This window comes from Ostrinia nubilalis, chromosome 30, assembly GCF_963855985.1.
Source record: "Ostrinia nubilalis chromosome 30, ilOstNubi1.1, whole genome shotgun sequence".
In the NCBI taxonomy this organism is placed as follows: Eukaryota; Metazoa; Arthropoda; class Insecta; order Lepidoptera; family Crambidae; genus Ostrinia; species Ostrinia nubilalis.
Genome location: NC_087117.1, coordinates 2,286,945 through 2,301,382, shown reverse-complemented (window position 1 = coordinate 2,301,382; position 14,438 = coordinate 2,286,945). Strand labels below are relative to the sequence as shown.

The 14,438-nt window shown below is 47.2% G+C and overlaps 1 protein-coding gene across 1 annotated transcript in view; it reads left to right on the top strand.

Annotated features, from left to right (window-relative positions):
- Nucleotides 1–14,438, top strand: part of LOC135085900 (U5 small nuclear ribonucleoprotein 200 kDa helicase) — an 84,504-nt gene that overhangs the window by 61,393 nt on the left and 8,673 nt on the right. Inside the window, exons 33-40 of the mRNA XM_063980685.1 lie at nucleotides 349–479; nucleotides 1,628–1,767; nucleotides 2,095–2,331; nucleotides 3,640–3,821; nucleotides 8,590–8,761; nucleotides 9,230–9,390; nucleotides 12,354–12,505; nucleotides 13,386–13,518. Coding sequence (XP_063836755.1) covers nucleotides 349–479; nucleotides 1,628–1,767; nucleotides 2,095–2,331; nucleotides 3,640–3,821; nucleotides 8,590–8,761; nucleotides 9,230–9,390; nucleotides 12,354–12,505; nucleotides 13,386–13,518 — 1,308 coding nt within the window. The remainder of the gene's footprint in view (nucleotides 1–348; nucleotides 480–1,627; nucleotides 1,768–2,094; nucleotides 2,332–3,639; nucleotides 3,822–8,589; nucleotides 8,762–9,229; nucleotides 9,391–12,353; nucleotides 12,506–13,385; nucleotides 13,519–14,438) is intronic.

Below are 14,438 nucleotides of genomic sequence, written 5' to 3'. Positions count from 1 at the left end.
CTGCATGCAGGAAGATTTAATGAAGGCTACTGACAACGCCACTCTTGTGGCGGAGTTTTGGGCTGACGCTGTGTAGGTTTGTTGTCGACACGACAAGAATAAGAAGTTTTGAATAGTACGTCAATGAGGGTTTTCGCGAATGAAAAATCCGCCAGATGGCAATACGTGGACGCGAGGTCCAAATGTAGCATGATTGGTTATTTTTGACATGACATTGACATATATGTTAAAATCCACCAATCACGCAGCAGTCAGACCCCATATCCACGTCCCGCCATCTAGCGGATCTTTCATTCGCGAAAACCCTCATTGATTGGTGGTGTCAACACGTCTATTGATGTTTTCCAGGTGGAAAGTCCGCAAGAGCGTGCAAAGCGTGTCGCTCTTCATAGTGGACGCGCTACAACTGCTGGGAGGCGAGGAAGGCCCGGTGCTCGAGGTTGTCTGCTCTAGGATGAGATACATCGCCTCGCAGATCGGTGAGTGGCTTGATTGGTATACATACAGGGTGGAATTTTGTAATGCCACCTGGAGGGAAAGTACTCTTAATATTGTAGATATAATTTTTTTCTCAAAGAAAACATTCCTTTATTTTTGAAAAGAAATTGAACTGCATTCAAAGATATACCAACATTGGAGCAATAAAGAATTTGAATTTGAATTTCCAAAAATTTGCTTGCCACACCCGGGAATCGAACCAACTAAAATCTCTTAAAAATTACACTTTGTATTTTTATTGCATCGTTAGGGTTAAGTATAAGGATGAAATCTCTCTAACAAACTTGATAAATTAAATGAAAGGAAAACATGACAGAAAATTGTATGGTATGGTAGTGAATTTTCGAAAATTTTTCGAAAATCTTTGAAAGCAGTTCTCTTTCTTTAAAAAAATAAAGGAATGTTTTCTTTCAGTAAAATTTTCTATCTACAGTATTAAGAGTACTTTCTCTCCAGGTGGCATTACAAAATTCCACCCTGTATACTACTACCAGAAATGCCTTTAGTCCGTCGTCCCAACAACTGAATCAAACTGGGCCCAGTTTACCACAACCAAATTAGAAATGACCAAACTGGTACATGGTCCAAGACAGACTAACGAGACTAACCTATCCTAACCTAACCCCACAATGAATGAAGGCTACGTTGGACTGCCCTATTATGTGCCCTAATATGGCTACAGAAGCCAATCTTGACACGTTAGGACACTGTTGATGTAGTTGTAAAAGATAGCCGCTGGTGGTTTGACCTTAAGAACATCGCGCTTCGAATCCAGATCAGATTTCCGCTGCTCTTCGAAATCGTTAACTTTTTTCCGCACCAGGCGCCCCACTCCAGATGATGGCTAGCAGTTTCTTCCCATTTTAGTGGGTCAATGTCGCATCGCTTCATGTCTTTTCTGAACATCCTTAAAACGTAAGAACTGGCCGTATGTTTCCGCTTACTTACACTGACTAAGCTGTCGATTAATCGATAAAATTGTGACGTGTTAATACCAACTGCTCCAGCAGTTATCAATGACAGCTTCAAGCTGTTAATTGTGGCTGCAAGAGTGGTCCGTGCATGTTAATCACTCAACTACTCGAGCTGTCCGTATATGGAGGATCTAACACTACGTTTTTTCTTGCAGGTCGTTCAATTCGCATAGTTGCTCTCTCGCTCCCTCTGGCGGACGCGCGGGACGTGTCCCAGTGGCTGGGATGCAACGCCAACGCGTCCTTCAACTTCCATCCCAGCGTGCGACCGCTGCCGCTGTCGCTGCACATACAGGTACTGGTTCGAGTCCCTTAGGTGACACGATTTAAATAAAGGCTATTGTTTTTGTACTTAGCAGTTGGCACTACTGGCGATTGACAGGGCTTTACACTACAGTGGCGCCATCCTGGTTAGCGCAAATGCGATATTCCTTCGTTTCAGCTTCAATTGGCGCCACTGTTTTCTCCACTAGCGATCATATTCAGCACATCCGGCTCGAAGGACCAACAAATTTTAGAGTTTTATGCTACCTTGAGTCGACTTTAAAATAAAAAGGTTTCTATTTAAAATTGATATGAGTAAGTTGGATATCAAATGTTATAAAATTTCCTCTCATTTCAGGGCTTCAACATATCCCACGCGGCGTCCCGTTTCGCCGCCATGACGAAACCGATTTACAACGCGGTTGTACGCCACGCCGGCTCAAAACCATGCGCTGTCTTTGTGCCATCCCGACGATGGGCGCGGCTGTTGGCTGCTGATCTCCTGGCTTTGGCAGCGGCTCAAAAGAGGCCCGGACGCTTCCTACACGCGAGACCCGATCTGGTGCAGCCGTTTTTGAAGCGGCTGAGTGATAAGGTACGTGACTAAAAGTAGTTTACTTCTCGCAATGACATGTTTGATGTTTTTTTTTATAAGTAAGTGCTATTGGAATGCACTTGCAATTGGAGCTAGTGGAGTACTCCAATTGAAGGCAGTGGTTGAGATTATGGCTGTATGATTGTTTAAGTTTTGTTAAAACCTTTTAGACTGCTAACAATGTATGATACGTAGACTTTAAAGCTTTTTGTTGTGTCTTGTTTACTGGTAATTTCTTCAAGAATGTCAAACTTCACTAAGCTCTAACCGCGGCTCATTCTAATGAGCTTCAAGACCAGATCTGGTTCAGCCGTTTTTGAAGCACAGTCACCTTACGTGTCAAAATTAGATCGCGTCTTTATTTTGACGTTTCTGATTTTAAAATGGCGGAATTTTGTTATGGTGAACGTGGCAGTGTGAACAACTTACACGCGCAGTGATCGCCACAGTGCACGCTATAGCGGACGCTGACTGAACGCCTTGGATTGGCTGAACCTTAACTATTAACTACTAGGGCCCTCGCCCACGGTGACTTTTTGTGGCGCGTTAGTAGCGCGTTGGCATCGTTTCTGTAGTGCATTGTAAATGCGAGTAACGCGCGTTAGTAGCGATGCAGTCGCTCGTTTAAGAAAGTCGCCGTAGGCAAGGGCCATTATGTATACACTAGCTGTGCCCGCGACTTGTACGCGTGAAAACCTGTTTTCGCAACATTTTTCATTGTTGCTCGGCTCCTATTGATCGTAGCGTGATGTCGTATAGCCTATATCCTTCCTCGATAAATGGGATATCTAACACTGAAAGAATTTTTCAAATCGGACCAATAGTTCCGGAGATTAGCGCGTTCAAGTAAACAAACGAACAAACAAGCTCTTCAGCTTTATAATATAAGTACAGATTTCTTAACTTGAATAGGGATGTTTCCTGGGTCAAAAAGCAAGAGTTTTAATTAGTCCGTCAGTTAACTTATCAAAAAATACTTTACACGTATTTTTCACTTTTTCAAACTAATGAAAATTTAAAGAGATAAAGCGCGTCAAAGTTCATAAGAAGAGGCCCGTGACGTCAATGCGCGCATAAAAGTGCCGCACGTTGTGACGTCGTGCCTAACTTCAACGCACCATAACTATGTAATTATTTGTTAGATTGACAAATAAAAATATATGTGTTCAATATTTTTTGATATTAAACATGACGGACTAAAAAATTTTTTTTAGGAAACTAGCCTATTTTTAGTTCCAGGTTTTTCTATATTACATCAAATATGTACATTACATATCTTGTCATATTAATTCGAGTTTCCTCTCCCAGATGTTGAAGGAAACCCTCGCAGCGGGCGTGGCGTACCTCCACGAGGGCGTGGAGCCCGGCGACAGGCGCGTGGTGCAGCAACTGCTGGAGTCGGGCGCCATCCAGCTGTGCGTGGTGGCTGTGGAGCTGGCCTGGGCTTTTGCTGCGCACGTGCACACCGTCATCATCGCCGACACGCACGCGTGAGTGACGCACAGCATTGTAGGACTTCTGGGGGCGGCCGGGCGATGCCGAGTGTCTGTAGGAGACTCGACGAGCTTCCCGAGTGTCTATAGGGCGTTCTACGTCCCCTGGGGTGACTGTAGGGGATTTACTGAGCTCCCCAAGTGTCTATAGGCGACTCCCTGAGCTCCCCAAGTGTCTATAAGGGACTCCCTGAGCTCCCCAAGTGTCTATAGGGGACTCCCTGAGCTCTCCAAGTGTCTATAGGAGACTCCCTAAGCTATCAAATGTCTATAGGCGACTCTCTGAGCTATCAAGTGTCTATTGGAGACTCAATGAGCTCTCCAAGTGTCTATAAGTGACTTCTGGGGATCATGTAGTCCCTCAAGTGTCTTTAAGGGACTCCCTAAAGTCTTTAGTAGTGTCCAAAGGCTCCTCAAGTGTGTTTAAGCTCCTCTGAGGTTCGTATAGTGTCCAAAAGTCGCAGCGGGCGTGGCGTACCTCCACGAGGGCGTGGAGCCCGGCGACAGGCGCGTGGTGCAGCAACTGCTGGAGTCGGGCGCCATCCAGCTGTGCGTGGTGGCTGTGGAGCTGGCCTGGGCTTTTGCTGCGCACGTGCACACCGTCATCATCGCCGACACGCACGCGTGAGTGACGCACAGCATTGTAGGACTTCTGGGGGCGGCCGGGCGATGCCGAGTGTCTGTAGGAGACTCGACGAGCTTCCCAAGTGTCTAGGGCATTCTACGTCCCCTGGGGTGACTATAGTGGATTTACTGAGCTCCCCAGGTGTCTATAGGCGACTCCCTGAGCTATCAAGTGTCTATAAGGGACTCCCTGAGTTCCCCAAGTGTCTTTAGGATACTCTCCGAGATCTTCAAGTGTCTATAAGTGACTTCTGGGAATCATGTAGTCCCTCAAGTGTCTTTAAGGGATCTCTGAGTTCCCCAAGTGTCTTTAGGAGACTCCCTAAGCTATCAAGTGTCTATAGGAGACTCTGAGCTCCCCAAGTGTCTATAGGCGACTCCCTGAGCTATCAAGTGTCTATAGACGACTCTCTTGAGTTCCCCAAGTGTCTAAATGAGACTCCCTGAGCTCCCTAAGACTCAATGAGCTCCCCAAGTGTCTATAAGCGACTTCTGGGGATCATGTAGTCCCTTAAGTGTCTCTAAGTGACTCCTAGTGTCTGAAGGCTCCTCAAGTGTGTTGAAGCTCCTCTGAGGTTCGTATAGTGTCCAAAAGTCGCAGCGGGCGTGGCGTACCTCCACGAGGGCGTGGAGCCCGGCGACAGGCGCGTGGTGCAGCAACTGCTGGAGTCGGGCGCCATCCAGCTGTGCGTGGTGGCTGTGGAGCTGGCCTGGGCTTTTGCTGCGCACGTGCACACCGTCATCATCGCCGACACGCACGCGTGAGTGACGCACAGCATTGTAGGACTTCTGGGAGCGGCCGGGCGATGCCGAGTGTCTGTAGGAGACTCGACGAGCTTCCCGAGTGTCTATAGGGCATGCTACGTCCCCTGGGGTGACTGTAGGGGATTTACTGAGCTCCCCAAGTGTCTATAAGGGACTCCCTGAGCTCCCCAAGTGTCTATAAGCGACTTCTGGGGATCATGTAGTCCCTTAAGTGTCTCTAAGTGACTCCTAGTGTCTGAAGGCTCCTCAAGTGTGTTTAAGCTCCTCTGAGGTTCGTATAGTGTCCAAAAGTCGCAGCGGGCGTGGCGTACCTCCACGAGGGCGTGGAGCCCGGCGACAGGCGCGTGGTGCAGCAACTGCTGGAGTCGGGCGCCATCCAGCTGTGCGTGGTGGCTGTGGAGCTGGCCTGGGCTTTTGCTGCGCACGTGCACACCGTCATCATCGCCGACACGCACGCGTGAGTGACGCACAGCATTGTAGGACTTCTGGGAGCGGCCGGGCGATGCCGAGTGTCTGTAGGAGACTCGACGAGCTTCCCGAGTGTCTATAGGGCGTTCTACGTCCCCTGGGGTGACTATAGGGGATTTACTGAGCTCCCCAAGTGTCTATAATACTCCCTGAGCTCCCCAAGTGTCTATAGATGACTCCCTGAGCTATCAAGTGTCTATAGACGACTCTCTTGAGTTCCCTAAGTGTCTTTAGGAGACTCCCTAAGCTATCAAGTGTCTATAAGAGACTGAGCTCCTTGGAGTGTCTATAAGATACTCTGAGCTCCCCAAGTGTCTATAGATGACTCCCTGAAAGTCTTTAATAGTATCTAAAGGCTCCTCATGTGTCTTTAAGTGACTCCCTAAAGTCTTGAATAGTGTCTGAAGGCTCCTCAAGTGTGTTTAAGCTCCTCTGAGGTTCGTATAGTGTCCAAAAGTCGCAGCGGGCGTGGCGTACCTCCACGAGGGCGTGGAGCCCGGCGACAGGCGCGTGGTGCAGCAACTGCTGGAGTCGGGCGCCATCCAGCTGTGCGTGGTGGCTGTGGAGCTGGCCTGGGCTTTTGCTGCGCACGTGCACACCGTCATCATCGCCGACACGCACGCGTGAGTGACGCACAGCATTGTAGGACTTCTGGGAGCGGCCGGGCGATGCCGAGTGTCTTTAGGAGACTCGACGAGCTTCCCAAGTGTCTATAGTATCCTGGGGTGATTATAGGGGACTGTCTGAGCACCCTAAGTGTCTTTAAGGGACTCCCTAAGCCACCAAGTGTCTATAACAGACTCCCTGAGCTACTAAGTGTTTGTAAGGGACTCCCTGAGCTTCCTAGGTGTCTATTAGAGACTCCCTGAGCTCCCCAAGTGTCATTAGGCGACTCTCTGAGATCTCCAAGTGTCTATAAGCGACCTCTGGGGATCATGTAGTCCCTCAAGTGTCTTTAGGAGACTCCCTGAAGTCTTTATAGTGTCTAAGCTCCTTTAGTGTCTTTAAATTACTCTTGAGATCTGCATAGTATCCAAAACTTCCCTCAAGTTTCTTTAGGAGACTCCTTGGGGTCCCCAAATGTCTAAAATGGACTCCCTGAACTCCTTACGTGTCTAAAAGAGACTCCCTGAGCTATCAAGTGTCTATAGGAGACTCCCTGAGCTATCAAGTGTCTATAGAAGACTAAGTTTCCTTTAGTGTCTATAAGAAACTCTAGGCTCCCCAAATATCTATAGGAGACTCTGAGCTACCAAGTGTCTATAGGAGACTGCCTAAGCTACTAAGTGTCTCTGAGACTGAGCTCTCTCAAATATCTTTCGAGACTCCCTGAGCTACCAAGTGTGTCTAGGAGACTTTGAGTTCCCTAAATGTCGTTAGGTAACTCTTTAAGCTATCTAGTGTCTATAAGAGACTCTCTGAGCTCCTAAATTTTCTCTAAGCGACCCTTAGACCTCTTTAGCGCCTATATCTATGTAATTTATCTATCTATCCATCAGATACAACGGCAAGCTCCACTCCTACGAGCAGTACCCGCTAACAACAGTACTTCAGATGGCCGGCCGCGCGTGCCGCCCGTTAGAAGACGAGGGCGCTGTGTGCGTGTTAACTGATCGGGCGCCCTTTATCAACGATTATTGTGTTTAGTCTTTAGTTTGATTTTCACGCTGTGTTCTTAGACTTAGAGACTCCCTGAGCTTCCTATGTGTCTTTTAGGGACTCTTTGACGTCCCTAAGTGTCATTAGGCGACTCTCTGAGCTACCAAGTGTCTATGGCAGACTGAGCTCCCTGGAGTGTCTATAGGAGGCTCAATGAGCTTCCTCAAGTGTCTATAAGTGACTCCCTGAGCTCCCCGAGTGTCTATAAGCGACTTCTGGGGATCATGAAGTAGATCAAGTGTCTTTAGGAGACTCCCTGAAATCTTTATAGTGTCTAAAAGCTCCTTATGTGTCTTTAAATGACTGAGATCTGCATAGTATCCAAAAATTCCCTCAAGTTTCTTTAGAGACTTTTTGGGGTCCCCGAGGGTCTATAACAGACTTCCTGAACTTCTTAAGTGTCTAAAAGAGACTCCCTGAGCTACCAAGTGCCTCTAAGAGACTCTCTGAGCTCCCCAAGTGTCTTTTGAGAGACTCCCTGAGCTACCAAGTTTAGAGTTTCATTTTAAGCTTATCTTAATAAAGTTTTTATCTATCTATCTATCAGATACAACGGCAAGCTTCACTCCTACGAGCAGTACCCGCTTACAACAGTACTTCAGATGGCGGGCCGCGCGTGCCGCCCGTTAGAAGACGAGGGCGCTGTGTGCGTGTTGACTGAGCGGGCGCCCTTTTGACACATTTCGTGTTCGGTTTGCGTATAACTAACTAAGCGGTCGGGCGCCCTTTAATAACGATTATTGTGTTTAGTCTTTAGTTTGATTTCCGGCTGTGTTCTTAGACTTAGAGACTCCCTGAGCTTCCTAGGTGTCTATTAGGGACTCTTTGACGTGCCTAAGTGTCTAAAGGAGACTCATTGAGTTTCCTATGTGTCTTTTAGATACTCTGAGCTCCCCAAGTGTCTATAAGTGACTCCCTAAGCTTCCTAGGTGTCTATTAGGCGACTCTCTGAGCTATCAAGTGTCTATAGGCGACTCTCTGAGCTACCCAAGTGTCTATAGGCGACTCCCTGAGCTATCAAGTGTCTATAGGCGACTCCCTGAGCTACCCAAGTGTGTATCGGAGACTCCCTGAGTTACTAAGTGTGTATAGGAGACTGAGTTCCCTAAACGTCGTTAGGTAACTCTTTAAGCTATAAGAGAACTAGTAAGTGTCTATAAGAGACTCCCTGAGCTCCTAAATTTTCTCTAAGCGACCCTTAGACCTCTTTAGCGCCTATATCTATCTAATTTATCTATCTATCTATCAGATACAACGGCAAGCTCCACTCCTACGAGCAGTACCCTCTAACGACGGTACTTCAGATGGCGGGCCGCGCGTGCCGCCCTTTAGAAGACGAGGGCGCTGTGTGCGTGTTGATGTGCGCTCAGCACCAGAAACCGCTGTACAGCAAGCTGCTCAACGACTGTCTGCCGCTGGAGGTACGTTTCGTTTTTATTTACATTCAAATCAAATCCTAAATTTTCAATTTTAACCAGTATTTTGGCGCTTATGAACGTTGTAATTAGAAAAAAGTAGCTCTTTTGGGCCCTACCAGCGTTTCGAGACAAATATGTCAATTATAAAGACTTAAACTACTGGACCGATTTTAAATATGTTTCACCATTAGAATCCCACATTATTTCTAACCGTGTGGCCAGCGTAGGAAGTATAGACCAAATCCTTCATTTGCCTGTGATAAATTAGAGAGGGTCGTGCAGTTCTGCAGTCTTTGATTTACCAAAGGCAAATGGTGGATTTGTCCTCCACTCTCCTCTCTTTCCAACGCTAGCCAGATGAATTGGGTTGATGCATATTGGTCCCTAAATCGCCTCTTACGATATCCACGGGAAGAGTGGGGGGTGGTCCTATTTTATTCTTCCGGTAAATACTCAATTTGTTTTCCACAGAGCCACCTCGACCACCGTCTCCACGACCACATAAACGCGGAAATAGTGACGAAGACCATCGAGAACAAACAGGACGCTGTGGACTACCTGACCTGGACCTTCCTCTACCGGCGGCTCACCATGAACCCGAACTACTACAACCTGCAGGGAGTCACGCACAGGTATGTCACACTATATACTGGTACACGACTGCAGGTGTTCGCACTATAGGAGACTCACTGAGCTACCCGAGTGTCTAGAGATAGAGACTCCCTGAGCTCCCAAGTGTCTTCAGCTCCCCATGTGTCTAAAGGGAACTCATTGAGCTCCCCAAGTGTCTAAATGAGACTTTCTGAGCTCCGAAAGTATCTTATAGGAGACTCACTGAGTTCTCCGAGTGTTTTTAACAGATTCCCTGAGCCTCCCGAGTGTCTGAAACAGACACCCTGAGCTCCCCAAGTGTCTAGAGACTCCCTGAGCTCCCCAAGTGTCTATAGGAGACTTACTAAACCACCCAAGTGTATAACAGACCCTGAGCTACCCAAGTGTCTAGAGATAGAGACTCCCTGAGCCACCCAAGTGTTTTTAAGAGACACCCTGAGCTCCCTAGCTATCTGAAACAGACACCCTAAGCTCTCCAAGTGTCTAGAGACAGGAAGTCTCCTAAAGTGTCTATAGCAGACTCCCTGAGCTTATATGAGACTGAGCTCTCTGGAGTATCTATGGCACGATCGAGAACAAACAGGACGCTGTGGACTACCTGACCTGGACCTTCCTCTACCGGCGGCTCACCATGAACCCGAACTACTACAACCTGCAGGGAGTCACGCACAGGTATGTACTACATACTGGTACACGACTGCAGGTGTACACACTATAGGAGACTCCCGAGTGTTTGTGACAGACTGCTTGAGCTCCCAAGTGTTTATTACAGACTCCTGCGTGACTGTTTGAGACTGAGCTCCCCAAGTGTCTATAACAGATTCCATGAGCTTCCAAGTGTCTAAAAGAAACTAATTGAGTTCCTCAAGTGTCTAGAGGGAACTCATTGAGCTCCCCACGTGTCTAAATGAGACTCTCTGAGCCACCCTAGTGTTTTAAGAGACTCCCTGAGCTCCCCAAGTATCTAGAGACCCCCTGTGCTACTCGCGTGTCTATATGAGACTGAGCTCCCTGGAGTGTCTATAACAGACTTCCTGAGCTCCCAGACTGTCTATTACAGACTCCCTGAGCTCCCTAGCTATCTGAAACAGACACCCTGAGCTCTCCAAGTGTCTAAGAGACTCCCTGAGCTCCGAAAGTATCTATAGGAGACTCCCTGAGTTCTCCGAGCGTTTGTAACAGACTCTGAGCTCCCAAGTGTTTATTACAGACTCCTGCGTGTCTATATGAGAGTCTGAGCTCCCCAAGTGTATATCAGACACCGTGAGCTCCTCAAGTGTCTATAGGAAACTCCCTGAGCTCCCAAAGTATCTATAACAGACTCTCTGAGCTCCTTAAGTGTCTGTAGGAGACTCCTTGAGCTCTATAAGTGTCTCACCATGAACCTGAACTACTACAATCTGCAGGGAGTCACGCACAGGTATACTTATGCCCGTTTTCACCATCAATCCCAAATTTTTAGGTTACCCCTGGGCAGGGGTCACTTCGTCCTCGCCTGCATTGCACAGGCCACCACCACCGTCGGACGGGAACAGCTGTGTGCTCCTAGCTGCTGCTGTGTGTCCTGGGGGGCCTGTAGGGCCCGCCGTGTAGGCGGGCAATCGCCGGGAGGGACTGTGGTAGTGAAGGCTTTGTCCGGAATCCCACCACAGTACCTTCCCACTTAAGGCGAATGACGGAGCACCGGGGTCTTTTTAGTGGGTATGCCTTTGTCCTTCTGACTTGGTGTGTCCCACATAACCTACCCTGTAGGGTATTTTGCAATTAAATGCATTTTTTCCCCGAAAAAAAAGGGCAGGGGTCACTTGAAATTTACTCGAAGTGCTCGGCGTTTGCAACTTCAAATTATTCGTTCTTCTGAAAGCACTTTTGGCGTTACTTAGAAGTCAAAAAAAATTTACTGTTCGGTCTTACGAAGTTAAACTGTGGTTAATAAAGGGCCAGAATCCTTGTAAACAGTTGACATCCCTTTATGAATCACTAGCTGCCGCCCGCGACTTCGTACGCGTTACTCCCTTAGGGGTTGAATTTTGCAAAATCCCGTCTTAGTGAGCACCTACGTTCTAAAAGGAAACCCCATGCAAAATTTGAGACTCCTAGTAGTTTCTGAGATGTCGTGATGAGTGAGTGAGTCAGTCAGTGACCTTAAAACATTTTCCTTGTCTTGTGAGAAATTTCACCACAGCGCGATGAATGAATCGTTTCATAGCTTTTTCCTTGTTTTGTAATTACATCACAGTGCGATGTTCGATTTTCTTAAACATTGTCGCGTCAGTCGTTCCGATCGTCTTTCACAGAGGATAACTTTTGAAGTAATTATTATTAACATGTGATTTTTTCTATGTATACTCTCAGATAGTGCGGTTATTTGATAGGGTGATTAAATTATACTTATTGTAAGTACATCTTGTTAAATTTTTGTTTTTGTAAAATGGTGGTGTGCCACGGTATTTCGTTGCATTGCGCAACCTTCTGAGGGATACAGAACTCGAGTCGGTGTCTTCTAAAGGGGATGCGCGAAGCCAACAGCAAGGACGTACGCGGAAGACCAGTTTCTTGACATGCTCGTAAGGGCAGGATAGGCCACTATACAGGGTGTCCCAAAATTAGCACCTCACACTGACACCAGAGGTAAATGAGCTTAAGACGCATCTAACAAGTATATTAATCCCATTTTTAAAAATAACTAATATGAGTAATATTTTAAAACTCATCAAACTTTTCTATGGAAATAAATAAATAAAATTTTTCATATTTTATGAAACTTTGCTATGGACATATTTAGGTATATTAAGGTAACAGGTGGCAATTTTATAAAAATATATTTTTTAAATCTGTGATAATTTTACAAAGGCCAAAATGTTGATATGGAGCTCTTGAGGGGGCCAATCGATAGTTGTTTATATCCATTGTTTTTGAGACACCCTGTATAAAATTTGAGTTTGTGAACAAGGCTCTTAATCTCAACTGTATCTCTTGACAGGCACCTGTCAGACCACCTGTCAGAGCTGGTGGAGACAACGCTGTCAGACCTGGAAGCGTCCAAGTGCATCGCAATTGAAGACGAAATGGACGTGCAACCGCTTAATTTGGGAATGATCGCGTCGTACTATTACATCAACTATACTACTATCGGTAAGTGTTTTGGTGTTTTTTTGTTGATTTGATATTGATATTTCTCACATTGTCATTAGAATACATTAAAAAATCATAAGTAATTTATTTTCTGCAACTAGGCTTTTAAAAAGTCCTTTTACTTATTTTTTTACTAACTGTCCGCCCGCGGCTTCGCCCGCGTGGAATTTAGTCTGTCACAGAAAAACTATCGCGCGCGTCCCTGTTTCAAAAGCCGGGATAAAAACTATCCTATGTCCTTTCCCGGGATTCAAACTATCTCTATGCCAAATTTTATCAAAATCGGTTCAGTGGTTTAGGCGTGAAAGCGAGACAGACAGACAGACAGTTACTTTCGCATTTATAATATTAGTATAGATTTTTCGATGCGGATTTCGCCACGGGTGCGGATCTGATCTACAAGCAGAATGCTCGCATTTCATTATTTTATACATGTTTTTCCTAATATCTGAGCAAGGCGTGAGATTAGTAAAAGCGCGCGCGAGCCATATGGATTCAACAGACTTTTTTCGTCCGACCTGACTAATAAAATCGGGTGTACTAAAATCAACTTATAGTACTAGAATACGAAAGTAGTTCATTGGATCAATGAGGGCTATCGTTTTAGCGCTCACCAGTTAGCGCCACTGTAGAGTAAGGTCCTGTCACTTGCTAGTAGCGAAGACAGTGGCGCCAACTGGTGAGCACAAAAGTGGTAGGAGGCCTATCGCATTTGCTCTCATCAAGATGGCGCCACTGTAGAGTAAGGTCCTGTCATTCGCCAGGGGTGCCAACTGTTAAGTATAAAAACGATAGCCCTCATTGCACTAATTCGGAGCGTTCCGTTCAGTGTCCGAGTACGAACAAGCCTAAAATTAATAAACTATTTATTTCCCCACAGAACTGTTCAGCATGTCTCTCACCAACAAGACCAAGATCCGGGGTCTCCTGGAGATCATATCAGCAGCCGCGGAGTACTCCGACCTGTGCATCCGGCACCGCGAGGAGAACATCATCAAGGCGCTGGCCAGCAAGTGAGTATACAGGCCACTGCTGGACTAATACAGTCCACTGCTGGACTAGACACAGATCATATCAGCAGCCGCGGAGTACTCCGACCTGTGCATCCGGCACCGCGAGGAGAACATCATCAAGGCGCTGGCCAGCAAGTGAGTACACAGGCCACTGCTGGACTAATACAGTCCACTGCTGGACTAGACACAGATCATATCAGCAGCCGCGGAGTACTCCGACCTGTGCATCCGGCACCGCGAGGAGAACATCATCAAGGCGCTGGCCAGCAAGTGAGTACACAGGCCACTGCTGGACTAATACAGTCCACTGCTGGACTAGACACAGATCATATCAGCAGCCGCGGAGTACTCCGACCTGTGCATCCGGCACCGCGAGGAGAACATCATCAAGGCGCTGGCCAGCAAGTGAGTACACAGGCCACTGCTGGACTAATACAGTCCACTGCTGGACTAGACACAGATCATATCAGCAGCCGCGGAGTACTCCGACCTGTGCATCCGGCACCGCGAGGAGAACATCATCAAGGCGCTGGCCAGCAAGTGAGTACACAGGCCACTGCTGGACTAATACAGTCCACTGCTGGACTAGACACAGATCATATCAGCAGCCGCGGAGTACTCCGACCTGTGCATCCGGCACCGCGAGGAGAACATCATCAAGGCGCTGGCCAGCAAGTGAGTACACAGGCCACTGCTGGACTAATACAGTCCACTGCTGGACTAGACACAGATCATATCAGCAGCCGCGGAGTACTCCGACCTGTGCATCCGGCACCGCGAGGAGAACATCATCAAGGCGCTGGCCAGCAAGTGAGTATACAGGCCACTGCTAGACAGTCCACCGCTAGACAGTCCACTGCTAGACTGGACACAGCTAGACAGTCCACAGATAGACAGTCCACAGCTAAACAGTCACTGCT